Below are 27,707 nucleotides of genomic sequence, written 5' to 3'. Positions count from 1 at the left end.
GATACATCATATCTTCCCTCACAACTACTTGAGTGATTGTCAAACGTCAGCTGACTGAACAAAATGGCTGAAATGTAAATGATTATTTATTAACAAATTATTAGACTCTATTTATATAAAAATTACGTTTACAAAATGCCTACAATCTTGAACTGTGCAGTAATTTTTATAAAAAAAATGAAAATTTAGTCAAAAATGTGTAAAAGTTAGTGATCTGTTGTGTATTTTTTTAAAAGTGTGTATATAAGTTGAACCGGTACTAAAAAATAAAACAATAATCACGTTTTTAAAATTTATTTTCCGGTTTTTTTACATTTTTATATATTTAAAAATACATAGCAATAATATATTTATTTATCTCACAAGGCATAACAAAAATTAGTATTGAATTTTCATTTTTTTAACCTATAGCAAATATTTATAATACCTGTTCTATATTACTTAATTACAAGATAATAAAAGTTGTTTCTAGTTTCAACAAAAAGTGCGGAAAGCCCCCTCCCATCACATACTCAACATTCTTTCTAATATTTTTTCTTGAGCTCGTTAAATCTTTTTGTTAAATCATCAAAATCGATATCATCATCTCTTGATGAAGATGAATCATTTTCGATATTCGGTACTGAAGGCAATTCCGGTAAATCATAAACTTTGTCATTCATTTTTAATCTTGGAGCTGGTTTTGGCACACTGTCATTATTCTGAAAACAACAATCCGTTATGAGAATTTTTCAAGTGGTGATATATTTCATAATTTCATTAAACCCAATGTTAAATAGCTGATTTTGATGATGGAAATTGTGTCTGAAATGTAAATAACGATTTGGTTAAAATTCACACATTGAATTTAAAAAAAAAATTATTATTAGGTGAAAATATCTGAATGAAGGTATTAAATGCGTGCTGGATAGTTGTATGCACCATTTCTAAGCTTCTATATTTTCTTCTGGATCAATTTTGCTTTGAATTCTCTATTGTTCTTAAAAACATCATTTTATTTTGTTTTTTGCAACATATAAAATACAAAAATGAGTTTCTTAACAAGAATAAAGAATAAAATAAGGTATGACAAAATGAGGGATAATTTAAATTCAAAAATCGAAGAAAGACAATCAACTGAGCGGGAATAATGAAAATAGCAACGAGGAAAAACGTAACAGGAAATAAAAACACAGGATAGGAAACAATGGAAAGTGCTGTTGAAAACAGAACTCGTGTAAGGACTCAATCCCACATGCCTTACACCTGAAAAGGTAGAAAGGCTTCAGGATGTGGTACATACAACTAATCATAGTTTAAGCTGTTATCTAATGATATTACAAACACTTTTATCACATATCCTACCTCTATATTGACATCTAGGCTTGATTCATTATCATTTTCCTAAAATGTATAGTGTTGGATAAATAATAGGCATCGAAAGTCAATAAATCACTACTACTATGTTTTTAAAGTAATTTGTATATTCAAAAGGAGGTGATTAGAATTATGAATTTAATTCCAATTTCTTTTTTTTAACGAAATGTATTACTTTGATAAAATCTACTGTGATACCATACGGTTTCAACAAATCAGCCCACGAAAGTAACATACGACGCCAATGAAGTCTCTGCAGATAAAAACAAATGGGGTATGATTTATAATCTGACAGGTAGACAGTTACGGGTATTTGTGGAAATTGAAATGATACTAAAAATCCACCTTCATGAACATCAACCTCCAGGACATTTCTATCAGCTGTTCACTTTGATGGTATGCTCAATGCAACAGACCCCGCTGTGCGTGCAATCTTTAGCATCTGTATGTAGTAGCGGCTAATATATTTTTTTTAATAATTATTTTTATTGTTAATACTCTAATTTCAACTAATATAGTAAATATGGAAATAAAAAATAATTTCGGAAGCTAATGGGTTAAACATGCCTGTTATAAACAGATTTTCTATTATAATTTGAATACAACTATTTACCTCATTTTTTTCCCCATCTTTTGATGTCGCAGAATCAGTTTCACCGCTCTAGAAAATTTGAAAAATGAAAAAAAAAACTAATTGTCATAAGCATGCTGTAGAAATATAATAAAAATCGAAATTAAGGACACGAATAGCTTCAAAAGATTGTCACTAATTGAGATTTTTGAATCATCGATGCTAATCATACTATTTACTACTCCAATACTAATAAAAGTACATGAAAACAAATAAAGTAGAGAAAAAAATTGAAATATATGATAATAATCCATTGAAACTTCACAGGAAGTAAAAACCAGACATTTTTTACTCGTTTGTAAATTGATTTTAACAATCTGAATCAATCGTGATTAACTACATCCAATTATCGAGAAGTTCCATTAGATTGTAGATTGTTTTGGCTTTACAACCACTTTGTACCCATACCTAAAAGATATTTTGTACATCTTATTATTCTGCTTCCAAATTATTCAACATCTATGGATCATCTGCTAGTCCCATAGTTCTAATCAATTCCTTGCAAATTTCAACAAGGTTTAAAGCCCTCCGCAAACGATTTTCCCACACTTTGATTAAGATTAACAGCAACATAAAACTATCAGCAGATTGTTCAAACTATTTTTTATATTTGCTCCCAATAACTGGGAATTTTAGAACTAAAACTCCTCTTCATAGATTCTATATCCATCAATTTGTGCTAGATCTAATTAGGGACTTCCATGAGGTTACATTCCTTTGAAATATCCATTGAAATGTAACTTTTTTCAGCTTTTTATCCAAATAATGTTTAAATCCAGCTGAGTCGAAGGAACTTTTGTAGTTATTTAGCACCTTATGGAATCAGCAGAGTGCTTTCCTTCTGTTTCCAAAACTTTTTGTATAAAAATCTTTCCCCAGATTAAAAAAATAGTAATAAATGTCGTTTATAACTTTTTTGCTTCTTGTATGACTGAAGAGACTCACAAGAAGTATCATTATTAATTTTGATCATATTGATGTACTTAATTCTGAACTACTTTGCATTTAACACGTTAACTTCCAGTAGTAAATGATTTTCATCTAAATAAAAGTACTAGCATGGCAGTGAACGTGTTAATAATGACTCAAATAAATCACAATAAGTAAAAATCTGTAATGAAATTATAACTAGTAATGAAAGTAACCATGCATTAAATAAAGTTCAACAATTACCTTGGGAGTTGCGAAATTGGGATAAAGATGTCTATAAGAAGGCAATTGTTCCTAAAAATAATTAAAAAAAACAAACCTAGTACACAATAACACTATAAAAACAATAACTTCCACCTATACAAGGGCAAGACAAATAAAAAATCTTAAATATACTTACACCAATATCTGTATTAACTTCTTTATCACCATTAGGTGGAATGTTATAAGAAAATGGTAGATTTGGTGGGGCTGATGGATCTATATTCAGTTCCTTTTCTTTTGGAGCCTGTAGCACAACAAAATCATACATTTTTTTACAAATTTCATTATGTTTGTCAAAAGTAGGAAGTTTCCTGTGTTTACTTCCTTTGCAATTTTATATGTAAATAAGTGAATACACATAAATGACTCAAACAGTAACAATTTTCATTTCTGAATTGATAGACCTGTACTTAGAAATCATTTAATTATCTTTATGAGGATAATGTATTAATTGGATTTTCAAAAATGTTTCCTTTATATTCTTCAAATTTAGTATACTTACGGGATATGTAAACGGTGCAGGCATGGGATCAGCCATATACGGTAATGGTGGAGGTTGAGGATACCCTAAGAACCCAGGAGGCTGTGGTAAACCACCGCTACCACCTCCGCCCAAATTATTAGAAGAAAGATCTATCAATAGAGCATCGTGCCCTACGAACAAGAAATTTTGAATTATATATCAAATAACTAAATATAATGTTACCTTTTTCCATTGCCATTATTTGAGGATCAGGATCGTAATCAACATTATAACAATTAGCAATTTCAATCATGTATTTTTCAACAAGTAGCTTTGCAGGAGCTTGAATCGACAATTTATGCTTCAATTTAGCACTTATAGTTTCTACAGATTCGATTCTGCAAGCTTCAGCGTAAGAAGGTCCGTATTTAGAACTCAAAAGATCTGATATAACTTTTAATTCCTGGAAATAATAAGTTATAAATAAAATTGAAAGTATAATTTCAATATTATTACTTGTATATCGGACATAAGTCGCGGAGATACCCAAATTAAACTTGAAACAGCTTCTGCAATACCTTCATCTAGTTCTTTCATATTTGAAATAAGCCCGAATCTTGCCAATAATAAATCACAGTACATTTCTACAATTTCTAATGCTTCTACAAGATAATCTTCCCTATAATAATAAACTAATTAATTAGGTGTGGTCACCTAGTTTCTATTACGAGATTTAATTATTTATAGTATAATATAACTTTTCTATTTTATATAATTTGTTGTACTTTACCTAATTATATATTCTACCCTTATTTTTGCCCTCTCAACTTTCCCCGCTGCGATATAATCCGCAATTTCTTTTCTGGATTTCTCAGTTAATTCTGTTTTCTTTTTTTGGAGTAGTTTTAATCTCGATATCGCTAATCGTAGGTTCGTTTTTAATTTCGGGTAATTAGGACCACTCGAAAACATTTTAAAACGATTTTTGTTTCACTAATTACAACTTTTATTGTTTTATTATTAGGTATGAATCATTTAGTTTATTTAGCAATATGGACCTTGATATGTCATATGTCATGCTTCAAATAGTAGTTGTGATGTTGATAAATCACGACATAAGTAAATAGCAGTTATAACTGGATATCAAAACGAAATGTAACAATTTTAAAATTTATTAAAATATACATAATTCTAGTTTGTAATGGCGTCTAAAAATAACCTTCTGTTAACTTGAAAATTATGAGCTATTTTATTTTCACAATCTAATAAGGTACGTCGAAGTTCAGTAGTGTTAATTTTTTGAGTACCACCGTATTCTTTGGGGAGGGAATCCTTATCTATATGTTGATGTAATGATTTGTAATCAAATGAATGGAATTTTATCTAAAAATAGTAAGAATATTTAAACAACGTTATATTATCTTAATTTTAGACTTTACCTGTTCTTTGATATGCTGTGGCAAAAATGGCCATACTATTTGCAATATTATATTGAAAAAAGTCGTGGTATTAACAATGTGATACCGAAAATCTTTTATCGGCATAGAATAAATTCTTTTAATAGAAGTTTTAATAATATGCGGCGTTGCCCACTTTATAACATTAAGAGGAATGTTGGCAGCATCTACTATTATACAAAGTCCTTTCATCGATATATCCATATTATTAATAAATATTCCTTCACAACAAAGATCTTGCAAAATTACCAAGTCCTTGACAAAGTCCATAGTGATAGGGTTGATTTTATCTATGAATGCAATGAGAAAAAAAATATTTTTATATTGGAAATTCTTATTGATAAGAATAATTGAGTATTACACATTTCTAAAAAAAGTGTTCTTGATATTTATTGATTATATAATTTGTCGCGAAAGATAAAATCAAAATTGCATCTTACAGCATTAATACTTTCCACTCTATATTATTTATTTATCTATGGCGATTGTATGAAGTAATTTTCTTCTTTTTCTTTTATATTTGATTTATTTTATTTGAATAAATTACCCAGATGATAAGGTTAGTTAACCTTGATTAAATATTACGAATTTTTGTACAAAAGTTTTTTATAATATTAGTGTTAAAAAGGATTTTAAAAATACATGCTAGAGGTACTTAGAATACTTATTAATAAAATACTATAATTGTTATTACCTAATTTCAGTAAATAAATGGGCCTTCCTTCTTTATCATGTTTATCTAATATGATGCTTATGTCTTTTTGTATTAACCGTCTTTTATCGATTAAACCTCCCATTGAAAACCATTTAGGATTTTCTGACAATAATTCGTAAAAATTTTTGATCTATAACAAATGAACTTTTTGCCATTTACGATGTTATAGTGTGAGTAAAAAAATGTCGATAAACATATGTGTACGATTTAAAAATTGTGATTTTAAAGTCCTAGAAATAGAAACGTTTAATTTTAAATACTTACCCGTTGGAAAGCATTTGCAATATCGTAATCAACTGCAGCTAAAAATCGATACAAATAAGCATCGTCGCATTTTAGATGTTTCAATAAATTATCTCCTAGAAAATAAGTTTCATAAGTTGACATGAAATATGTACCATAAAAAGATGCTTCTAAACGTTATGTTAGATATAATTTATCAAAAAAAAAACCAATAAAATTTATTTTTTTTGCTCGAGTTAAGCTTAACCTTGTAATAATTTCCTGAATTCAAAAATATATTGTCCATTATCATCATTAATACGACGAATTTCTATAGATTTGTTTTCCATAGAATAAATTTAGCTAAAATATCGAACCAGTAGCTTGCACCAAACACTACTAATATTCAGAATGTACCATTAATAAAAATATATTTATCTAATTTCAAAATCTAAATACGCGATACGATTTAACGATATAATAAAAATAATTATTTTTGGTACAGTTGTTCTGATAATAATGTCTAATTATATGAATGTTCCTGTGAGGAAATAAATTTAATTGATAAGAAAATACCTATAAAACAACTATATGATTTTTGACATTATTTTATTAGGCATACAACTATTTTTATCGATAAATACGATACACCTGATATGAAAGTAAATAATTTACGTCCTGGTTTATTGAATGTAAATATATTAAGAAAAAAAGTAACTACGCCACTGCTTTTTCATAGCACGACAACATCGGTCAGATGATAAATCCGTGCTCAAGGTTGATAGGTGGTAGGTTGCCCGATTGATCTACGCGTGACGTCATAAAAATTACAGACATATCATGGTTTTTGTCGATTTAATTTGAAACCATGAAAAAAATTCAATAAATTCATAAACCCAATCCATCAAAAAACCGGATAGAAAGCAAAAGTTAACTACAAATGGCACAAACCAAACGTAAACATTGTTTATTATTCGATGGTTTTCAACAAGTGACGTAACGGTTTCCTGTTTCGTTATCGGCTAACCTTTCTTCCACTCACCTTGATCACCTACTGCACTTCATTGACTGATTATTGTATTTTTCGCATAATAAATGAAGTAAAAAATAAACACATAATTAATACAGTAGACATTTATTTCTAAATAGTACAAAATTTTCACTCAATAAAAATTTTCTTAAGAACAAATCAGACGAATTCGTATCCAGCCAACTTTAGACCTGTAAAATTAAATGTAAAAAGTATATAAAAGAATCATAAATATGGATGACAGATGTTTTACATCGTTGCCACTTCGTATTTTTTTTCTAATCATTCCTATAAAATAGTATACGCTATGATTATATTCAATTCAACCAATAGGAAATAAGATTGATAATTATAAATAGAATAATAATAAATTATTTATATTAGAATAATAATTAATAACCAATAGGATGTAACTAAAATATTATAAACACAATAAATTCGGAGAGAATCAGCTGATTTTGACAACTAATCTTTCAACACGAAATATTACATGATTGCCACCTTTTAGAATGTAATTTTCCCTGATACACGAGCGATTATTTCACTTACACATTTTTTATTCAATGGATATAAATAAAAACTCTGCTATATACCTTTTTGCGTACGGTTGTTGTGAAAAATATTCAACCATCTGGTAAGTTTTGAATAATTCACCGTACCATCGAACTCTATAGGTAAATTATGTTTTCCAATAGTTCCAGTCAACAGTTGATAATTATGACCACATATTTTGATAGTTTTTCTAATATTCTCATCCAAAAACGGCTTAAATAAAGAATATACCAGATAGAATATTTTCGGTTGTCTAACTACATAAATGTGTGACATAATCATTGGCAGACATTCCTAAAATAACATCATTCGAATTAATTGTATATCGATCAAATTAATTGTATATCGGAAATATCTTACTGCCATAAAAAACACCATTCGTTTAGCAAACTTTGGGGATAATCCGTACAAGTGTTTCAGGGAAAAATTATGTAAATCGACGATAATGTCGATGGAATGAATTTCGTCTGCTTCTGCGTAAAGAAGCTCGCAGAGTAGACCTGAAAACTGTAAAAAAATATACACTGGGAAAAAGGGTTGTTGGAAAACAAGTACAAGTTCTGCATTAAAGTGTTTTACTACACGTAAAATCACTTTTGATTATTAAAAATAATAAAATGATTGTGATTTGAAGTGTTTTTGGAAAATACAAAAAGTATGCGTGAAGGTATTAAATAGATGTGGAGTCTATTGGAATTTAAAAGGTTGGAAAAACAGGTAAAGTGTAGAAATGTATTTTTTATTACTTTTTTAAAATGTATAAAAGTTGGAATAAATACCTCTAAAATTTCGTCAGCTTCAACTGTTCCAGGGTCCCAATTTTCTAATCGTATCCAAACAATGTATTGTCCTTGAATACCAGGACTTAATAATATTTCAACAATTTGATATTGCATTAACAGTTCTATTCTTGTTTTTTTCATCGTCAGCCATCGTTCTTTACGTCTTTTTACGAAACTTTCGTAATTTTGAAGCTTAAACGTTTATTATGAAAGAAAAAAATCAAAATTACGAAGTTATTTAATATAAAACTTACTGCTTTTAAAGCTGCCACGGTATCATACTGTCGTCCAACGAAAAATCTTCTCAAATAACTTTTGTCCAAACGATTGATATTTTTCTCTAAATCATTTACAAAGAATGTAAAATTTGTATCTAATTATGTAAACGTGCTTTCAACTTAATCCTAATCTTCTGGTTAATTGAATTTATTTCTTATTCTTACTTACCTCTAGCTAGTTTTTCAAATTCTTTGAAACTCTCGTATTTCTGCTCTTTATTTTCGTTTTCCATATTTGCTAATACGAACGGAACGACAACAAATGATTCATGACCTAGACTTTAATTATTACAAGTCTGCAAAAATTATTGTTTACATCTTTCGACATGACAGTTATGAGTGAACTTGGGAATGTAATGTCAACAAAAGACAGGACAGAAATAAATTTTTTCCTACAACTTAACAATGATTCATTGGTATAGACTGAAATATAAATTATAAAATATAGAAATATATCATTTTTTCTACAAGTATTCAAAATTTCGTCAATATTTCTAATAAACAGCAATAGGGTTAGAAGAAAATTAAACCTAATAAAGAGATAAATGTTTTTTGGTCTGTTGAAAGTTTCACTGAAATTAAAATACTAACAGCAACGTTGCATTTCTAAATGACAACCTTCTCTGGCACGTAAAGTCGCTTCAAAAATAACCTAAAATGCAAAGAAAGAATTTTTTCTAAGAAATCGTAATTCTACCCAATAGCTTTAGTTTTTTACTTCCTCGTATTTACTTCCTTGTATTATAAACAATTTTGCGACATTTTATTAAAATACATTATAAATTATTCACTATTATATAACAGGAATCGACAGTCATTTTATTTGATCCCTTGTATATCTGTTATTTCTTTATACATGTTATATGAAATATTTATCGAAAATTCTACAAAATTTATATTAAATATCATAAACTAGAGAATGGAAAATTTTAAAAATTGCTACTTTTTAGTATCTTGTTCGATTAATAGTTCTACTGAAATAAAAGTATTACCGGCAACGTTGCGTTTCTAAATGACAACCATCTCAGTTGTGAGGTCGCTAAAACTTGGAACAGCTTGAGAGTTTTAAGAAGAGCATAATAATTAAACGCGAAAGAAATTTAATATATAATTTCACATATTATAATTGTTTTATTATAATTTAACATTCAATAGAGTTGTATTAGTCATTAAAAACTAACTCTGGTTGTAAGTCGTTAGATGAAAGACCAATAGAGAAGAAGAAGAGTTAACCAAAATCACAAAAAAACGAAATTGTTTCGTAAGAATCTCAATTCTATTAACACGAGAAACTATTATTTTTCTCTATTTTACATATTATATGTTGTATGTTAAAACTCGCCTCTATGTAACATCGACAAAGAATTCCGCGCGTCATCTGTCGAAAGTCAATAAAAAACCATCGACAGTTAATTACTAGTGGAATTGTCGTGAACTGTAGATTCCTTCTTTTGAATTGAAATAATAAATCACATACGTCCGATTACGGACATGCTCAATGTATTATACGAAATAGGACCTTATGGGTGATTTTTATTTGAAACACTATTGACTTTTAATAATTATCTGATAAATCTCTATCAATTAATATCGGAAATTGATAAAATCAACTTTAAATCCTCATAATACACCATTTAATTTCTTTTTTATCGAAATCTAAAATGAGAAGGTCATAAAATTATGTAACAACAAAATTTTAATATGTTTATTTAGTTTTACATTAATTATCTCTAGAATCCAAAAACTCCTGTACTTGATACCCTAAATTTTCTAATTCAGCCTTAATTTTCCCGTTATCTGATTCCATCAGACAATCATACCACATATTTAACGAAAAATCTTTTTGAGCGCCCCCTGGAAAAAAGTTATATAACTAACTACAATACTTTTACGAGGGGAAAAAGAAAATTCAAAGTTGCGTTTGAATTCTTACCAAGTGATTTTGGAAGAAGTTTTTGATCAATATGAGTATACAAAGTATCTAAATCATTGTGAAAATGTATCCTCTCTTTGACATCGTTCGGTATTAACACTTTAATCATACTAAAAGCGGTGTCGAATATCCAAGAACTGTAAAGCATGTGCGCGGCTTCTATACGAGTGGGCATGGAAGTCTGTAATAAATTAACGATTTCTTCTATATTAAACGGACATGTTTGAGCTTCTGTTGTATAGGTGGCGCTGTTTTAACAATTTTATTATTTAATATAATTTAAACGAGATGAAATAATATCACCTTCGTGAAATTCAATAATATTATTATATATTTCTGTAAACTGTTTTTAACAAATATCTATAAATCTAATAATTTTTATTACTTGGTAAACGTTACCAATTAGAAGTAATGACATGCAGCGACATTACGATGCGGAAATTTATCAAACTATAATTGATATTTTAGCATTTCCAGTGTTGCCAGATTACAAACAATTTTCAGATTTTAACAAAATTTTTATAAATAAAACAATTCGACATATTTCTCGACTTTTTGAGCAAGAAATTGATTATATCTAAATATTTTATTATTTTTTATTGATTATCAATCAAATTTTTAATCAGAAGATACTTAAAATCAAGACATTTATCAACAAAACCATACAAAAAGGTCTAAGAAATTAAAGATAATATTTATTTTAGACATATTTATACTAATTTTGCGCATTTTCTTCAAAGCTTTTTTTTCTTTCCTCGTGACAATGATTGTTATTATCATATATTTAATTCATGAGAAACATACTAGTTTCGAAAGGAATAATCAACATAATTTCAAAGGAAATCTGATAATTTTGGCAACACTGCGCCGTTTCATGGAAGGCGGTTGATACGCTGGTTATTTTCGTTAAATTGTCAGCTTTTAAAAAAATTGATTCTACTTCCTTTGCATTGAGAACTATTCAAAACTGATTAAATGAACGATTATTACAAACAATTAATGATATATTTGTATAATTAGTACTTACAACTGTGATATTAACTAAATGCTTGGCAAGAGTGGGTGTCATATACCATACCATGTCCAAGGATAATCCGCTAAGATCAAATATAACCACGACACCTTTTATTTGTGTTTGTGGTTCCATAATTCCGATTTGGATTATAAATATTACGAACTGCATGATCTGTTCTGGAGAAAATTCGGAAGGTACCCATTCGCCTGGAAAGCGAGTAACAAGATACCAGTGAATTTTTCACAGCGTCAAAACAGTACCGCAACTCTAACAATTTATTTTTTTAGTACCGAACTATTAATGGTAGTAGACAACAACTTTTTGAAATTGATGTAATGCACTTTTTATACTTTCTCTATTTCACATATTCATTTTTTTTTTAGTTATATCTTCTGTATCTTTATCTCCGAATCATATAACAGTAAATTTGTTAGGTGTGTAATTAGCGTTTGTTATAAGATAACTTATCGAATACATTTATTAATTATAAGGAAGAAACGTAAAATACAAAAAGGGATTGGTCTGAGATTACAATATTGATCGAAACAAAAAAAAATTGCTTTCGAGATCGCAAAATGGATTCCAAGATAAAATTTGATTCATTCAATCATCAATAGGTGGCGTTGCAAGTTCGAGTTTTCAAATTAAATAGAGCGATAAAAGTAAATGATAGAAATATTCAACAAATAGTTACCTATTTTAAATATGAGCATTCTTCTTCCATGTTGATCTCTATTTAAAGGGCAATTGAATATATTTGTTTTCTTTATTTTCGATAAAGTGTGTAAATTGACATTTGTGAAATATTCTGGCACATCTTCGATAAAATTGTGATAATTGGCATACTGAAATTGAAGTTTCGATTCAATATACAAATATACATACAGTGACTAATAAATTCCTAGTTGTTTAGTGCTTTGCGGGTTGCATAACACTTACCAATCTATGCGCTTTGTTCAAAATAAAATGTCGAGCCCTGAGAAACCTCAAAAGGAACTCGTCATCACTTCTCGAAGGCGTACACTCCCCTTTTTCTATAAAGATTATATTTTAAAGAGAAAATTAAACTTGTTAAAAGTAATTTACCGTAAATCATATCTTTTAATTCGCTTATGAGGAGATCTTTTTTGTCTCGGTTCTCGTTTATGTTTTCTTCAGCCCATTCTAATAATTCACCGGATGGTTCCGATAAATCCAGCACCGCTTTATTTGTTTCTTTATTCATTTCGTTAATATTTGGCGAGTTCATTACTGCAATATTATTGTATAATAATAATATTGATTAACATAAACCGATCACGATCTATTTAATGGATAGAAGAAGGTAAATTCAAACTTATAAATAAATATAAATGACTTTAATTTGACCTTGACATTTGCTTGTTTTTCCTTAACGTCGTCTAAGATAAATTAGCGCGAAGGTCGGTTTTTTATGGTTGTTAAATAGATTAGAAAAACGGTTTTATGAATAAAAACAATAATTTAACTGTACATAACTTTTAAAGTTGGTTTTGTTTTAACAAACACAAACAATGAGTCATATATCTCGGCCTTTATTAGGTACGTACTACAATTTAGGTTAAGATCATTTTCTTATGGAACTATAGATTGTAGTCAGTAAGATTCTGGGTAGTTAGTTATATAAATAGAGATGAATAAACTTGAGGACCTTGACAAAGTCGAAGACCTTCCAAGAAGTGAGTTGAGTCCGGTTTTATACAAAATGGTATTTGGCATAAGTGAATTTGTATTGTAATTTTGGTGTAATTTACAGTTGCATTGAAATCATTTTTTTTATGAACAAATCGTTATTTGTGAATATGAACTATTGCATATTCAATATTTACCCACGTCTCGTCAAAATAGTTTTATGAAAATCTCAAAATTAAGTTACAAATTAGATAGGAATTGTAATACGATGTTGCCAAGTTTCTAATTAATATTGATTTACTATGAAGAAAGTAGACTTGGACATTTTGTTTCTTTTTTCAACGAATTAAAGACGAAAATGATCTTTAGAATGTCGTAATTTTGTCGGAAAGTACATATAAAAACGAAAAAGAAATATTTGAATATCGTAATGCAAACAATTTTTACTAATTAAATTAAATTGTTATTAAATCGTTATGAAATTCTTCCAAGAAAGCTTGAAGTAGATTCTAACCTAACCTAATCTAACCTAAAAAATTTTTTACAAAACAAATCTATGAATTTGAAGTTTTTGAATTTTTAATTAACCAAAAAAAAGGTTGAATGTTGTTTCTCAAACTCACTTCTCATTTATATCTTAAAAGCGCCGATAACAATAACAAAATGAAAAGAAAAAATTACTGAAAATATTGATTTTTTATGATCAAACGTTTACCAAAAATTTAGATTATTCAATCAAAGAAGATACCACAAAAACAATTTATAAATAAGTTGAAATTAGATGAAAACTATAAAAAAATATATATGATAAATAAATCGATTAGACACAGGGTAGTACTTACCCCTACAGCTCGCAAATTTTCTCAATATAAAATATATCAACGAATTCTTAAGTCACGAACTAAAAGTTTCATTCGATTCTCCATAAAATAATGTTTATATTCACCTTCATTTATATAGAACCGATAGATATATTCAAAGGTTATTTTCGAACAATTTTTGTAGGTTAGGTTAACCGATTCAGTTAATTATAAATTTATATCACGCGTTTCACTCTTGTTAATATAAATATATTGATAATATATAATTATTTGAGGTTATTTTTTATTAAAACAAAAATTTTGTACGAGTATGTATTGAATACGACTCTGTATTCACTTTTTTTAAACACCTGGATATGTAAACATATTCAAAATACCTATACGAAGTAAGTATTATCTCAAGCTACAAAATAATTCTCAGTTTAAGAAAATATGAAGTGGTTTTATTTTCTTTAGATATTTCAGTTATAATTTCAAGCTTTTGTTTCTGATGATTTATGAGTTGATGACTCATGTCTACGAAATGGAATTTTATTGTCATGGTTTTTATTCAGTTCCTTATAACTAACTATATATTTGCATTTTTATCTTTAGTCAGCAAATACATATGTTTTCTATTGTTGTTAATGTTTTCGAATAACATTGAATAGACTATTAAACATTATCCTAACCAACAAGGACGAATCCAGGTAGATGATTATCTATGTAAAATTGGCTAGTAGGTAAATTGCAATTATACTGTACCAACCGTGAAATCATTATAATTGAGCTAATAATCTTTGATTACACTCATGTTTTATTTCATATAATACGGGGTTTTTGAAAAAAATAACAGATCAAAATTAGTCCGGTCAAATTAGACCAGTCAATTAGTCAAGTTTATGCACATGTGATTGTCTGAAAGTCATACTGACATAATAATTTATTTTTCGATGTGTTTAGTTCATTTATGACAAAATTAGGCCAATAAAAATTGAGAATCGTGCATTTAAATATATAAAATTGTCTAAAAACTATTTCTCTTAAAAAATTATTGTTTTTGATGTCTCAATGTCAGAAATAGTGTCAAAACTTTCCTCTTTAGCACATTTTTTAAAACCAGATGTCACACGGTACTAAATCTGGTGAATTAGGAGCTCAGAAAGTCATTTAGCTGGCAAAAATCGAACCAAAAAGATTTCTGATGTTATTAGGGCGAAGAAAATATATTTTTTTCTTAGTTAATTGCACAATAGTGAATCAAATGACCATAATAAATTATTTGTCCACGGTTTTTAGTTTATTTCTAATAAAATTATATACATAAAACTATTTCTCGTAAAAATGATTGTTTCTGATGTGACTAGTGGTTTCAAAACTTTCCTTTCTCGCACATTTTCAAAAACCAATAGCCGCATGGTACTAAATATGGTGAATCAGGAGCTCAGGGAGTCATTTAACTGCGAAAAATCCACTAAATAAGAAAGAAAATCTATTTTTTTTTCTCTCAGTAAGTGAATCGAACACGTTTTCAATTTTCTATACATTTGCGAAACGTTTTTCCATCCGGAAATGGTGTATTAAGTTTCAAAATGGCGGAACCAACTTCCACGCAGAGTAATTTGGTATTAATAAGTTTGTTTGAGCTTCTGTAATTTTAGTAAACAAATTACCACACTGTATATAGCCTTTTTCAACTTATTTTCAATCAATTATATACTATTAATTCATTATTTTCAGTAATTATCACAACACCCTTCTTATTTTTATTAAAATATGTACTTTTTGATAACCTTGTATATTTTCCATAGTTTCTTTCTATGTCTTACACTGCTATGAATCTTTTTTATGATTTTTTCCTTTGTTTTTGGTGTTTATTGGTTTTAGCATCTTTTATTTCACAGTACCTTCACCCTTTCACTTATTTTTATATATTCACCACTTAACCTTAACGTTAAGACAAAACAGACAACGAAAAATTTAAATGAATATTTTTTGTCTCGCCAGACGTTGTCATGGTTACGCAGAATAACGTGATAAATACTAGTTCATTATTTATTTTTTATGATAAATATTTAATACAAATTCTTACCTCTGTATGAAACGTTTTCAATATTAAAACCCTATCAACACAGAACTTAACGTAAAAACCTTTTCAACGGTACCAAGGTGAACGTATTAATGTTTCAACAAGTAAAATATTTAAAACAAACGCAAAAACTAAACATTCCATGCCACCATTAAACGTATTTTAATCTAATCTTTGGAGCACTTTAACCCAAAACATAGTTGAAACAACAACACAACTAATTCATAAGTATTTATAGAACTTCTGCTTCGAATGCTTCCAATAAATACCGATTGGTATTATAACATTTCTCTGAAATATGAGTAGAATTTCAATAAGGTTCAAATAATAATAATGAAAAAAAATTCACGATTTGTCATTTGTTTTTGTTTCGTGCGAATCAATTATTGTTTATCCTTGTTAATGCTGTGTTTATAATATTGAAAATAACAAAGAGATACTGAGATGTCATCCCAAAGCATATTACTACAGAGTGTCTCATTTAAAATCATTTCATTTTCAAAGTAAATAAAATCTTAACGTGATGAACGAGTTGACATTTATTTTATTAAATATTTATTTATTAAATATAATAAACACTGATCTATACTAATAGTTTATTTAAATGAAATAAAGTATCGCGCTATATACAATATAACTGGTTGCATAAGTTAAACAATATATTGAAAGAAACAATCTTGAAAATTCTAAAAAAAAATTCCGACTATAAACGATCGAAGAATTATTTTTTCGAGTAAATAGTTTTCCATTGAATCTAAGAATGTTTACAAGATCTTTTTAAATTGAGTCACGAATTTGTTTAAATAAAATGGAGTATAGCGTTACGTGAAGTATAACTGGTTGCATAAGTTAAACAATATGTTGAAAGAAACAATCTTGAAAATTCTAAAAAAAGAATTACTACTATAAACGATCGAAGTATTATTTTTTCGAGTAAATAGTTTTCCATTAAATCTAAGAATATTTACAAGATCTTTTTAAATTGAGCCACGAATTTGTTTAAATAGAATGGAGTATAGCGTTACGTGAAGTATAACTGGTTGCATAAGTTGTAAAACATATTAATAGAACAATTTCGAGATATCTAAAAATTGAATAAAGAAATATGGATTAAAAATTATCTATTCTAATAAATAACATGAAGTAACGCGCTATGTGGAGTGTAATTGGTCGCATAAGGAGTTATTCTAATATAGATATTTCACCGCAAAATTGTATAAAATGAACGAAGAGTGTAACTGGTTACATAAGTTGTAGGAAATATTAGAGGAACAATTCAAAAATTTAAAAAAATGGAATAAAGAAAGTGAACGAGTGAAAATTCCTTTTCAATTGAATCATATTGTATTAAATGTGAGTAAGATTAAAATGTTTTCTAAACTATTCACGAATTAAATTGTAATTATATGTAGAGTATAACTGGTTGCATATGATGTATGTATATCAATCATAATATATGTAATACTCCTATGTGGACAGTTCTTAAGGGAAAAAACGTCTCTACGTTACGGTGCCGACACTTTATCTATACTGCGTATGCTTTATGCGCACAAAAGATGCGCAGAACTAACTGCATTGTTATCATATGAGGTTCTTTAAGATCAATTATGTCATTTCAATACCGTTTCCTGTAAATAAATATTCAAACTGTATTAAAAATGTTTTATACCTACCTAAATTAGAATATTTCAAACATAGAATCATTGCCTAATATCCCTTTACTAATAATATTATATTCTGTGGTGTGCAGAGATTAACTGGTTGCATAAGATGCAGTTGTAAGCTTCAAATATTTAGAGAAATTATAAAGTTTTTGATACTTTGGAAATCAAATTCATAACACAAACAACTGAACTGAACTTTTTCATAACTTTACTTAGAAATGGAATTGAAAAAATGGAGAGTTTTTTATGGCAACTACGTATTAAATAAAATATAATAATTGAGCTGTATAGCTTAACTGGTTGCATATGGCGTAGTTACTACTGAATAATATAAATTTCATATAGTTTTAATAGCTTGGAAAGAAATTTCTACTGTTTTTTAAGTAGATAATTTCTAACTGACAATGAAAAATATTGGAATGCTATCAATAACACGTGAATTTTAAAAACACTAAAATGTTTACTAAACTTCTTAAATTACCTTCGAATTACGAAGACTCCATTACGTATGTAAGTATAATTGGTTGCCTATAGGTCATAATGAAATATTTCAACCCAATCAATATGAATCAATAAAATTATTAGTTCGATATTTTATTATTATTTGATATTTCTAACAAAAAACCTTTGACAAAAAGTGACTTCATAACTAGGATCTTAACTTGCAAGACATAAATATGTACGTAAATATAACAGTTTAATACTTTGAAAATGGAGGGAAATTTATTGTTCCTGTCAACCATAGCAAAATGAAAAGTGTTTTTTTTTCATTTACGAATGCAAGTTCTCGATAAAATTACATTTAAATTTTAGCATGCAAGTGCTGATGCTGGCATAATAATTTTTCGAAATTTCTATTTATATTATGTTTTTATAGAGGTTAGGCTTATTATGAAATATTTTTATATAAAGATTCGATTTATTCTTAATAAATATTCAATAATACTTACTCAATATTTTCTTAAATATTTAACAATACTTACTTAATAGTTTCGACGGCATATGTATAAGGCAGTGGCGTAGTGCGAAAGGGTTTCACAAGTAACATAATCAATTTGAAATAAAACATAATGGGTAAGTGTCCTTCAAAAAAATTTATTTGTGATTTGTTCCACGATACTTTATGTGTAGTAAGTTTTTTTGTCGATTTTTGTTCATTGAAAAGTTATTAATTTCGTCCGTGGAAAATTGAGGTTAGAGAATGCAGATAGACAGATATTGTGTGGTGATTCATTCATGTAAAGTTACTTTATACGGGAATTTATTGTGTTGCAATTTATTTTCACCATAATGAAAAAACAAATGTCTTTTGTACATGTTCCGTCAAAGTTAATATGAAAAATTTTGTCATGTCAACAAGTGTAAAAATATTGATGACGTCAGCATCAACATACGTTTTACAATGTGTATTACGTTGCACTAATAAGTAGGGTGTGAATTTCCAGTTGACACACGCTACGCCACTGGTATAATGAATATTTTTTCAAGTACAGTGTAGCCAAAACATTTTGATTGAGATTTCATATCAGTTTCAAACTGTCTCAAATCAATTGAATTTAATGTTATAGAAAATTAGAAAATTTGATATAGGGTGTATGTAGACAAGTATTATAAATAAACACGTGTTCAAAAAAAGCTTATATTTGATTAAATTTTACAAAAACTTACAATTCGAACACCACAGGTCATCTTCAGATTATTATTGTTGGATTGTTAGAACTAAATTTAAATAATGTATTTAAAAATAATGAATATCTTTAATAAAAATTAATTGATTTCGTTTTTTAAGTTGTTGTCTACTTCTAAATCGGTTTTTTCTTCTTCTTCTTCCTCGATGTCTTTGTATCCCAAAGTTTCCAACTCCCATCTGATCTTTTCACTTTTTTGGAAATTTTCTATCCAATCGCTATAATTGTAATCGGGGTGAATACCCCCGTACCTGAACAAATCAAATGAGTCTCGTGTAAGTACGACTTTCTAGAACCATTGGTGATGTAATAGATAAGAATAAAAAAATTAAAGAAACGTAAATGTTTTACGATTCCAATGAAGTACAATAATGAAATAAAAGTCGTTAAAAGACGTTAGAAAAATATATCTTGAGCATATGAGCATAGATAAATATTACGTACAGAGTAGGCATGTATAGGTGCGCTTGCAAATGGGAGTGTTCAACATTTAGAAAGAGAATGATTTATGTATTACTGTCTGAAAGAAAGAGATAGAAATATGTAAGTGATTCTTTACACTCGAGACACACTCCACCTCTACGCATGTCTACTCAATCTATAATATCTCTGTGATGACAGTGTTCAACAGTGTTGCCAATTGGGATGTTTTCTCACTTAATTTGAGAAAAATATAAATTAGGTTTTTTGAATAGGTATTTTTATTATATATTTTTAATATTGATGTACTTTGATTTTGGTTTGAATTTAGCGGATTCCGGAAGGGACAAGATGCAGGGCGAGGTAGGGTAGTAATAAGAATCGAATTAATGGATATTCTACGAAAATGAAAAGTTACCTTTCAGGTAAATGTTTAGGGTCGATATGTTGATGAAGACTTTCCATATCATCTCCGTGAAAAAAAATTCTTTCTTTCATACGATCGTCTAAAAACGGCTTGAAAATATTGTAAATTATATCGAATATCCAAGATTGGTGAACGATGTGTATAGCGTGAAGTTTCATAGGAAAAGAAGTCTAAAAATAACGTTATAGAGAATTTATTAAAAAAAAAATCGAAAACAATTTATTTATTTAAACAAAGCTTTCTTCTTTTTTAATAAATCAACTTTCCTGAAAATTCATTTCACCCACAGTTTTTCCTAATACTCGTTTTATCCAGCTCGAAAGTTTTACAATACACAGTTGCCAAATGTTTTTGATATTTAGAATACTATACAATAGAAAATTCTCCCTCAGTACGTCTATATCAATAAAAATATTAAATGTGGCAACTATGCAAGTGTATCTGTTTCCCGAAGACATGATTTACGATCTAGAAAATTTTTTACTGACTTTCCTATTGCATTTGTATTATATATAGCCAAGTTAAAAGCATTAAGATGTTCTCTAATGTACCACTTTTACTTGAATTCCTTGTGATAATAAATAATTGAACATTTCTCTGTTGAATAAAATATACAATGTTGTCGGTTTTATCAAAAATACTTGAATTTGAAACCCGAAATAATAAATAAAAGTCGATACGCGTACTATAAACGACGTAAATGTATTAATAATTTAAAAAAATCAAGTTTATAGGGTCTATTTTATACTTTTTTTGTTGATTTTCATATTATCTAAATCAATAAATAATAATTATTATCACTTTAACAAATAACGCGGAAAAATATATCAGCCGGCAACACTGCTCCTAATTACCCATCCGTAGCCACAAACATTCATTAACATTGACTATCGATTGTTCTAATTTCTCGTCTGGATATCGCTTCCTATATTAATGCACCCGACGTTTTTTTTATTACTTAATTATTCGAGAAAGTTTTATATCTTATAAATTTTATTTTATTTGTATACATTCACGATAATTATGAATGCAAAATAAGATTCTGTTGAAAAAGTTAACAGTGGTTACGTTAGCTAAGAAGTATAAGACCTTGAAAAAAAGAAGAATCGGCGTTCTTTAACTTCAAGTTCTTTGTTTTCTTTAAGTATGGGTGGAAATTTGATCAAAGATTGTTATCGTTAAATTATTACCAAAAAAATTCGGTCTTAGTTAATAATGTATTGTTCTTTTATTAAAAATAATCTCAATTATGAATATAAAATTAAGTGAATGTGATTGTATTGTTACAGGGTGAGTACAAACCAGAATTAATTATTTTATGTATGAAGTAAAATGGCATTTATTATGGGTAATCAATAATCACTTACCACCATGATTTGCACAATTTTATGGGCAATGGAAGGCGTCATATACCAAGCTTGTTGCATTGTCAATCCCCCTAAATCAAAAAAAGCTATTCCGCCCAATATTTGTGCTCTTGCTTCTAATATAGCCAGTTCGAGGACTATCATGGTGGCTTGAAATAAAGCTACCAAACTGATTTTATCCGGATTCCAGTTACCTAATTATAATAATAAAAAAACAATGGAATATTAAAGTATTAGTGGAGATAAAGTTTTTAAAAATTGAAATAGACCATGAATCCACGAATACTTTACGACGTTGTATACGAGGGCTGATTCTTTTGTTCCGTCCTTGATGTATTTATGAACTAATAAATTAATTAGTCCGGGAAGGAGGTCGAAGTGTTTACCTCACATTTTTTGACGGATTTTGACTGTAATTGAAAATATATAGACCTACAATCATTTTCCTGGAATGTTTAATTAATTTTTAAAAAAAATTATAGTACAGTGACTGATTGGATTAAGGAACTTGATAAATCGTTCCTCAACAAAAATTTACTTATGGTGTTCTGTCAGGATCTGATTAGTTGTAGTTAAATTGAATAAATATTGAAAAAAAGAAAAAAATATTTTGTCGATATCCTATATATCAAACTACTGGAGATTGCAACAAACAGAATCGTGTGGTTTTCATAATTTCCCTGGACTATATTATGTATAGTTGCATCAGAAATTGACAAGTTGACATGTCTACAGTAGAAGACGTAAATTTCAATATTCCGGATTTAGCCCCTAATGATAAATTTTTAATTATTGAATCATTCATGAGTGGTACAAAGAGATCAGCCCTCGTAACTCTGCATCCAAGTCAACCTCACCTATTCTGTAAAGTAAAATTCTTCTTCCGGTTTGTTCCCTATAGGGCGGTACGATAATTATAGATTCTTCCCCTATTTTTATTAAATGTCTTAAATTTACACCCTCATAGAATTCTGGGTTATTTTCTTTGAACTCGTAATAATTAACTAACTAAAACAAAAGGTCAACATTTTAAGACGATTTTGTTTATATAAAATTTTAATATATCGCAGATGAAAGATTTTTTAAAAAAATTATATTCTACTCAATTCGAATTCACTTTAAATTGGTTCAAATTAACGGCATTTTTGAGGTTATGTACAAAAGGCGGCAACACCGAAAAAAACGAACTCACCAGTCTGTGTGCTCTCTCTATAACGAAATTCCGTGCCCTCAAAAAACGTAATAAAAAACTATCGTCCGTCCTGTGTGGTGTACATTCTCCTTTCTCTATGAAACAACGGATTTATAATAAATAACATTGTTCCACTCTATGATTTTACTGATTCATAAAACGCATTGTTTATTATTTAAAGAAATATCAACGACACAAATAGGGAAACTGTAAAATTGAAATAACAAGTTTAAAAACCGGAAATAACCAGAAAGTTGTTAGGAAGATAAAGTAGGAAACATTATTTTCAACAATATGGATGCTACAATGTGTTGATGAACCGCCTACTTGTTCACGAGATATATACAGGGTCTAGTGAATATATCGAAATATTAAAAATAATAATGAAAAGTTTTGTAACAAACTAATTTTTCGTATACGAGGCGATATGAAAAAGTTGAAACGAATCTTACCGAAAATCAGATCTCTGAAATTTTCTAATATTTGATCCCTAGTGTCAGGATCTTCGTTTATATTCTCTTTTGTCCAATCAAGGAGCTCTTGGGGGGGTTCTCCCAAATCCAAGTCGGGGAGGATGTCCACATCCGACATTTTGTTCCTAAATATCAGCAGTTCGGTTATTTTATGATTCATACTTTTAACTCAAATAAAAAAAAACAATTAACACACGAAGGTGATTACCATTTGAAAACGATTAAAATCAACAAATTATCATCAATCAAATTAATTAAAATGAAATAAAATGTGCAAAGGTTTTTAAAAATTATTAAGTTGGAATTTTGTAACCTTGAACTGGGGTTTATTATGACCGTAGGTTTATAATTCATACGCTGATATAGGTTATGACATTTTGTTACATTTTAATATTTGAAATAATTTACGCTACAAAGGAAAACATTTTTTTGTTAATATTAAAAATTGGTAATTAGGACGAAGTTAAAACTTCTACTTAGACCTACGCTTAAAAAACGCGTTGTTTGAATGAGTTTTGAAATTGCATAACGGAATACACTGAGAAAACAAGCTCAAATCGTTACACTAAGAAAAAAAATGTCATAATAATTTCGTATATGATTTAGGAGAATTTTTAAATATAAAAGACAACTGGATATTGGTATTTTCTTTAATTTTCATAATTTTACACTGAAAATTAGTTTTTTGTTGTTTTTTCTCAGTGTAATCTGTCGGCTTATTTATACTTAGAAATTTCGCGACCCAGTTAACTGTTCGGGGGATTTATTTATCATTTTGTCGTATTATCGATCACTACTTAGTGATAAATAAGATCGAATTGTTCAATTCAATATGGCGGCTATAGTAGAATGACCAATAATCGCTATAAAACTGATTACATCAATAAAAATCAAGTTTTTCCACTGAATAGAGTTTTGGTTTCACATGAAAGTAGAAAAAAGAACATTTGAGCTAAGATATCAAACAAAATGGTCGCATTTGGCTACCCCATGCACCCTACTCGCCAGATTTAGCCACCTCGGATTATTTTTTGTACCCAGACTTGAAGAAATGGCCTGTTAATGAAAGATTTTCCAACAATGTTGGTAGTTAATGGCTATTTTATTGGGTCAGGTACTTCTGGGACCTCGTACTTGGAATAGTACGTAAACATTCCAAGATTGAATAATAGTTTCTAGTTTTTTGGCCTCATCAGTATAACATACTTATACAACCTCTTTGAAATTGTCTCATATCGATATTTAAAGATAATAAAATCATAATTAGGATGTTAAATAAGTATTGAAATATCTTTTGATCGTTGAACTTTGGAAAGTGTGATAAAAAAAAATTATAAATGGAAAAAAACACGATTTCTAAAGCGTGTCCTTGGTTCTTGATTAATTCTAAAATATCAATCAATTTTTTTTTCAATTGTTTATTATTCGTTATAAGTTCAAGTAATTACTGATTATTTTGTTATAAAATTTGTAAAGAATAACCTCATAACGACAAAAATTCAAAATTATAATTCTATTTTAATAAATTACCAGATCTTACAGCGTTTAAGTACGGTCCTGTGCTAATGTATATGATTATGTTATTCTGGGAACTATAAAAACAAATGAAACAAAAAAACCAGCGATCTTTCAAAGAACAGTGTCAGTTAAAAACACAAGAATCAACTTGAAATACCCAACAAAAAAACATAAAGTTTTAACTCGTTTTCAAGAGACATAAATCTTACGTTTATTTTTACAACTATAACTAACCTAACAAGAACAATTATTTTTATAATATTATTTCTTTCTACTATAAAAAATCGAGATTTGATGAACGCTTTCTTAGGCTCCTAGAAAAAAATTCTTTATTGTACGAGAACATAGAGGCTTTTTTGCCGCTTGTCAAAATGGCCGTTAATGAGGTTATGTTAAGTTACTGATGTATTTAAATATATAGATTGGGATATACAACGTGTATTATAAGACATAAACATCCATATTTTCGTTAAAGGTATTCAAATTTCTTCAGTTGATTATTTTTATTATATCATAATTTATAAAATTATTCAATATACCCTAATATAGAAGAATGAATACGAGGTGTGATCATAGCAATAGATCATTTCGAGTAACGTGATTTTATACGTCGGCCATATTGTCGTTGGTGAAGATTTTATTTTATTTGTATATGAAGAATAGATTATTTGAATCCACTTATTTGAGTGACATGAATATCTTTGACCGAAACAATAGAAATAAAACCGATAGTAATAATATTTTTAATGTAAATAAACACGAAATTTCTCACGTAAGACAATAATATGACAGCCGGTTGTGACGTCATCCCGAAATGACCTATTATAGAAGTAGTTCCGGGATGATGTATTTTTGCCATTGATTAAAGAATTTCGAAAAATAAAAATCTATTTAAAAAATGTCTAAACCAAATTCATGGGAATATTAAGCCCAAATTAATATTGAAAAATGTGGTTATAAGAAAAAAACAATAAATGAAGCGTTTCTGAGATACAAGGCGTCATAAAAGGAGACATGAATCATAAGAAAAAATGAAAATTAACTTTACAACCTAATAAATGAAAAATTAATATTATTAGTAAGTTGATTATTTAAGAAAATATAGAAAAAAATATTTCTTAATTAAAAAATCAATTATATTGATAGATAAGAGCAAAATTACAGCTAAGTGTCGTTTTCAAAAGGGGCTTAACGTCACGTCGTGACCTCGAATTAATTACAAAACTAAATAATTCTCAAGTCTCATTTGTTTTTGTATAAAAAAAAATCAATCTGATAAAAAATTATTAATAACGTTCAAATTCTATAATTTCAATAAAAACCTTATCAATCTAGTATAAATCTACTAAAATTAAAATATATTAAAAATTATCATTGTTTTTTTACAATTACATACTAAACTCACGAAGTGTTTGTCAAATAAAAGCTAAATTCGGGTCAACAACTAGATCCCTCTCAAGAAAATAAAAATATCTCATCTAATTTTTATCTCAAACAAATCAATTGAATAATACATTAAAAATAAAATTCAAGATAAAAATTTATCCTTACCTGTCTAACTATATGCAAAGTGGTACTTGCTACAAAGAGTTTAATAATTTTCTTACGTACACCAGGCCAGCCGCAGCGCCACGATAAACGGTAACAACGAATACACAGTTCATGGCTTTCTAGTTTTACCTTTCAGAAATACTCTCCCATCGTTACTACTCCAACACTACCGATTCATCGTTTTAGCACCAATAACGTATAATTAAATAACAGAAATGTATTTTTTATTATCTAATAAAACGTTAAATATAATCCTGTCATTGTGGGCCACCATATTAGATTTCGTACTTCGTAAATAAATATAGTTTTTTCTAAGTTTCGTTTCATTTGATGATGCTTTTTACCGTATTATTAGTTCAAACTGAACTTTTACTTATAAAAGATTGTGTCTATATCTACAAAAACGTAATAATATCTAAATATGTTTTATAGAAATATTTGTATTTAGTTGGTAGGCAACACACTATACGAAAAATATGTCAAATCCGATTACGTTAATATAAAATGTATGATTACCGATTGAATTCATTATTTTATTAAAACTATGAAAATAATGTTGATGCTACTATGCATTATTAAAATTTTATACCGGGTGGACAACTAAATATACTCTATTTATCCAAGAAATATAGTAAAAATATATTCACGCATAGTGCACGTGATCAGACTTATAAACGGCTGGTAACAGGACCGCATTAAGGAAATAATTTTTGGTTCGATACACAATTATTATTACAATAGTATACGATGTAAATGTGAATTTCCGTTTTGATGAACCAGTCTAATAGATATTTGAAGAAAAATTATCGTCGTTTACACATTTTTTAAGATATTCGGTAAAAGAAATCACAATATCTAAAATATATCAAACAACGCCCTCTAGCAACCAAGTTGATAATTACTTTACTTAGACTTTATATATTTTGTATTGTTTGACAAAAGCTCTTTCAAAAAACATCAAGTTTATAAAAATCGGTTAGGCAGAACCGGTTTCACAGGCTTTTTTATTCATAACGAAGTTCCCACTCTTATTTTGAGAGGTAGGCTTTTATTTTAGACGTTTAATATATATATATAAAATGCCGTTTAAAAAGGCTCTCGCGTCTACCAAACTAGTCATATTGAAATTAAAATTTATTGATTTTTATTTCACTTGTATTTATGAATAAAAGTTTCTAAAAAAAACGTTAACATTTTATTTGAAATGAATAGTCGCTCATTTGATTTTTTAAAACAGCCA

The 27,707-nt window shown here is 28.2% G+C and overlaps 5 protein-coding genes across 8 annotated transcripts; all 5 read right to left on the bottom strand.

Moving 5' to 3' along the window:
- Positions 1-278: 278 nt before the first annotated feature.
- Positions 279-4,722, bottom strand: LOC130452879 (IST1 homolog). Of its 2 annotated transcripts, XM_056792368.1 has the most exons (9): positions 4,435-4,722; positions 4,161-4,323; positions 3,888-4,107; positions 3,684-3,835; positions 3,318-3,425; positions 3,161-3,211; positions 1,970-2,017; positions 1,345-1,383; positions 279-701 (listed from the first exon to the last, which is right to left on the bottom strand). In XM_056792368.1, the coding sequence occupies exons 1-9, from the start codon at positions 4,614-4,616 to the stop codon at positions 525-527; spliced, it is 1,140 nt and encodes a 379-aa protein (XP_056648346.1). In that variant the 5' UTR covers positions 4,617-4,722; the 3' UTR covers positions 279-524. The 2 variants fall into 2 exon arrangements, with proteins under 2 accessions (XP_056648346.1, XP_056648347.1); XM_056792369.1 differs by lacking the exon at positions 1,345-1,383.
- An 82-nt stretch (positions 4,723-4,804) lies between these two features.
- Positions 4,805-6,424, bottom strand: LOC130453236 (clavesin-1-like). Its single transcript, XM_056792859.1, has 5 exons — positions 6,307-6,424; positions 6,081-6,175; positions 5,796-5,946; positions 5,084-5,391; positions 4,805-5,027 (listed from the first exon to the last, which is right to left on the bottom strand). The coding sequence occupies exons 1-5, from the start codon at positions 6,386-6,388 to the stop codon at positions 4,836-4,838; spliced, it is 828 nt and encodes a 275-aa protein (XP_056648837.1). The 5' UTR covers positions 6,389-6,424; the 3' UTR covers positions 4,805-4,835.
- Positions 6,425-7,157: 733 nt separating this feature from the next.
- On the bottom strand, positions 7,158-9,184 carry LOC130453011 (alpha-tocopherol transfer protein-like). Its single transcript, XM_056792590.1, has 6 exons — positions 8,850-9,184; positions 8,657-8,742; positions 8,400-8,594; positions 7,981-8,127; positions 7,662-7,914; positions 7,158-7,259 (listed from the first exon to the last, which is right to left on the bottom strand). Exons 1-6 carry the CDS (start codon positions 8,911-8,913, stop codon positions 7,228-7,230), a joined length of 777 nt encoding a protein of 258 aa, XP_056648568.1. The 5' UTR covers positions 8,914-9,184; the 3' UTR covers positions 7,158-7,227.
- Positions 9,185-10,371: 1,187 nt separating this feature from the next.
- On the bottom strand, positions 10,372-16,482 carry LOC130452819 (alpha-tocopherol transfer protein-like). 2 transcript variants are annotated; one of them, XM_056792279.1, is made up of 7 exons: positions 16,171-16,482; positions 12,715-12,879; positions 12,568-12,662; positions 12,323-12,473; positions 11,641-11,834; positions 10,614-10,794; positions 10,372-10,534 (listed from the first exon to the last, which is right to left on the bottom strand). In XM_056792279.1, exons 2-7 carry the CDS (start codon positions 12,875-12,877, stop codon positions 10,401-10,403), a joined length of 918 nt encoding a protein of 305 aa, XP_056648257.1. In that variant the 5' UTR covers positions 12,878-12,879; positions 16,171-16,482; the 3' UTR covers positions 10,372-10,400. The 2 variants fall into 2 exon arrangements, with proteins under 2 accessions (XP_056648257.1, XP_056648258.1); XM_056792280.1 differs by lacking the exon at positions 16,171-16,482 and adding an exon at positions 14,121-14,599.
- Positions 16,483-19,456: 2,974 nt separating this feature from the next.
- Positions 19,457-26,860, bottom strand: LOC130453091 (alpha-tocopherol transfer protein-like). Of its 2 annotated transcripts, none has more exons than XM_056792688.1 (7): positions 26,468-26,860; positions 23,378-23,523; positions 22,926-23,020; positions 22,591-22,741; positions 21,734-21,927; positions 20,358-20,536; positions 19,457-19,770 (listed from the first exon to the last, which is right to left on the bottom strand). In XM_056792688.1, the coding sequence occupies exons 2-7, from the start codon at positions 23,514-23,516 to the stop codon at positions 19,599-19,601; spliced, it is 930 nt and encodes a 309-aa protein (XP_056648666.1). In that variant the 5' UTR covers positions 23,517-23,523; positions 26,468-26,860; the 3' UTR covers positions 19,457-19,598. The 2 variants fall into 2 exon arrangements, with proteins under 2 accessions (XP_056648666.1, XP_056648665.1); XM_056792687.1 differs by having other exon boundaries at positions 23,378-23,566; positions 26,468-26,668.
- Positions 26,861-27,707: the final 847 nt, after the last annotated feature.

Source organism: Diorhabda sublineata, chromosome 2 (assembly GCF_026230105.1).
Source record: "Diorhabda sublineata isolate icDioSubl1.1 chromosome 2, icDioSubl1.1, whole genome shotgun sequence".
Lineage (NCBI taxonomy): Eukaryota > Metazoa > Arthropoda > Insecta > Coleoptera > Chrysomelidae > Diorhabda > Diorhabda sublineata.
The sequence above is the reverse complement of the archived record's forward strand: the minus strand, read 5'-3'. Positions and strand labels throughout refer to the sequence as shown.

Excerpts from the sequence above, each read along its gene's own strand:
- LOC130452819 (XM_056792279.1), bottom strand. The coding sequence starts at position 12,877 with ATGAACTCGCCAAATATTAACGAAATGAATAAAGAAACAAATAAAGCG. Across the intron at positions 12,663-12,714 it reads ATTAAAAGATATGATTTACG|AAAAAGGGGAGTGTACGCCT; the intron begins GTAAATTACTTT and ends TAATCTTTATAG. Across the intron at positions 10,795-11,640 it reads ATTTAGTTAATATCACAGTT|ACTTCCATGCCCACTCGTAT; the intron begins GTAAGTACTAAT and ends AATTTATTACAG.
- LOC130453236 (XM_056792859.1), bottom strand. The coding sequence starts at position 6,388 with ATGGAAAACAAATCTATAGAAATTCGTCGTATTAATGATGATAATGGA. Across the intron at positions 5,392-5,795 it reads CATTTATTTACTGAAATTAG|ATAAAATCAACCCTATCACT; the intron begins GTAATAACAATT and ends TTGCATTCATAG. Across the intron at positions 5,028-5,083 it reads CACAGCATATCAAAGAACAG|ATAAAATTCCATTCATTTGA; the intron begins GTAAAGTCTAAA and ends TACTATTTTTAG.
- LOC130453011 (XM_056792590.1), bottom strand. The coding sequence starts at position 8,913 with ATGGAAAACGAAAATAAAGAGCAGAAATACGAGAGTTTCAAAGAATTT. Across the intron at positions 8,743-8,849 it reads ATTTGAAAAACTAGCTAGAG|AGAAAAATATCAATCGTTTG; the intron begins GTAAGTAAGAAT and ends TAAATGATTTAG. Across the intron at positions 7,915-7,980 it reads GAATGGTGTTTTTTATGGCA|GAATGTCTGCCAATGATTAT; the intron begins GTAAGATATTTC and ends ATGTTATTTTAG.
- LOC130452879 (XM_056792368.1), bottom strand. The coding sequence starts at position 4,616 with ATGTTTTCGAGTGGTCCTAATTACCCGAAATTAAAAACGAACCTACGA. Across the intron at positions 3,426-3,683 it reads CTGCACCGTTTACATATCCC|GCTCCAAAAGAAAAGGAACT; the intron begins GTAAGTATACTA and ends GTTGTGCTACAG. Across the intron at positions 3,212-3,317 it reads AAGTTAATACAGATATTGGT|GAACAATTGCCTTCTTATAG; the intron begins GTAAGTATATTT and ends AATTATTTTTAG.
- LOC130453091 (XM_056792687.1), bottom strand. The coding sequence starts at position 23,558 with ATGAATCATAAAATAACCGAACTGCTGATATTTAGGAACAAAATGTCG. Across the intron at positions 20,537-21,733 it reads AAATTGTGCAAATCATGGTG|ACTTCTTTTCCTATGAAACT; the intron begins GTAAGTGATTAT and ends CGTTATTTTTAG. Across the intron at positions 19,771-20,357 it reads CCTAAACATTTACCTGAAAG|GTACGGGGGTATTCACCCCG; the intron begins GTAACTTTTCAT and ends TGATTTGTTCAG.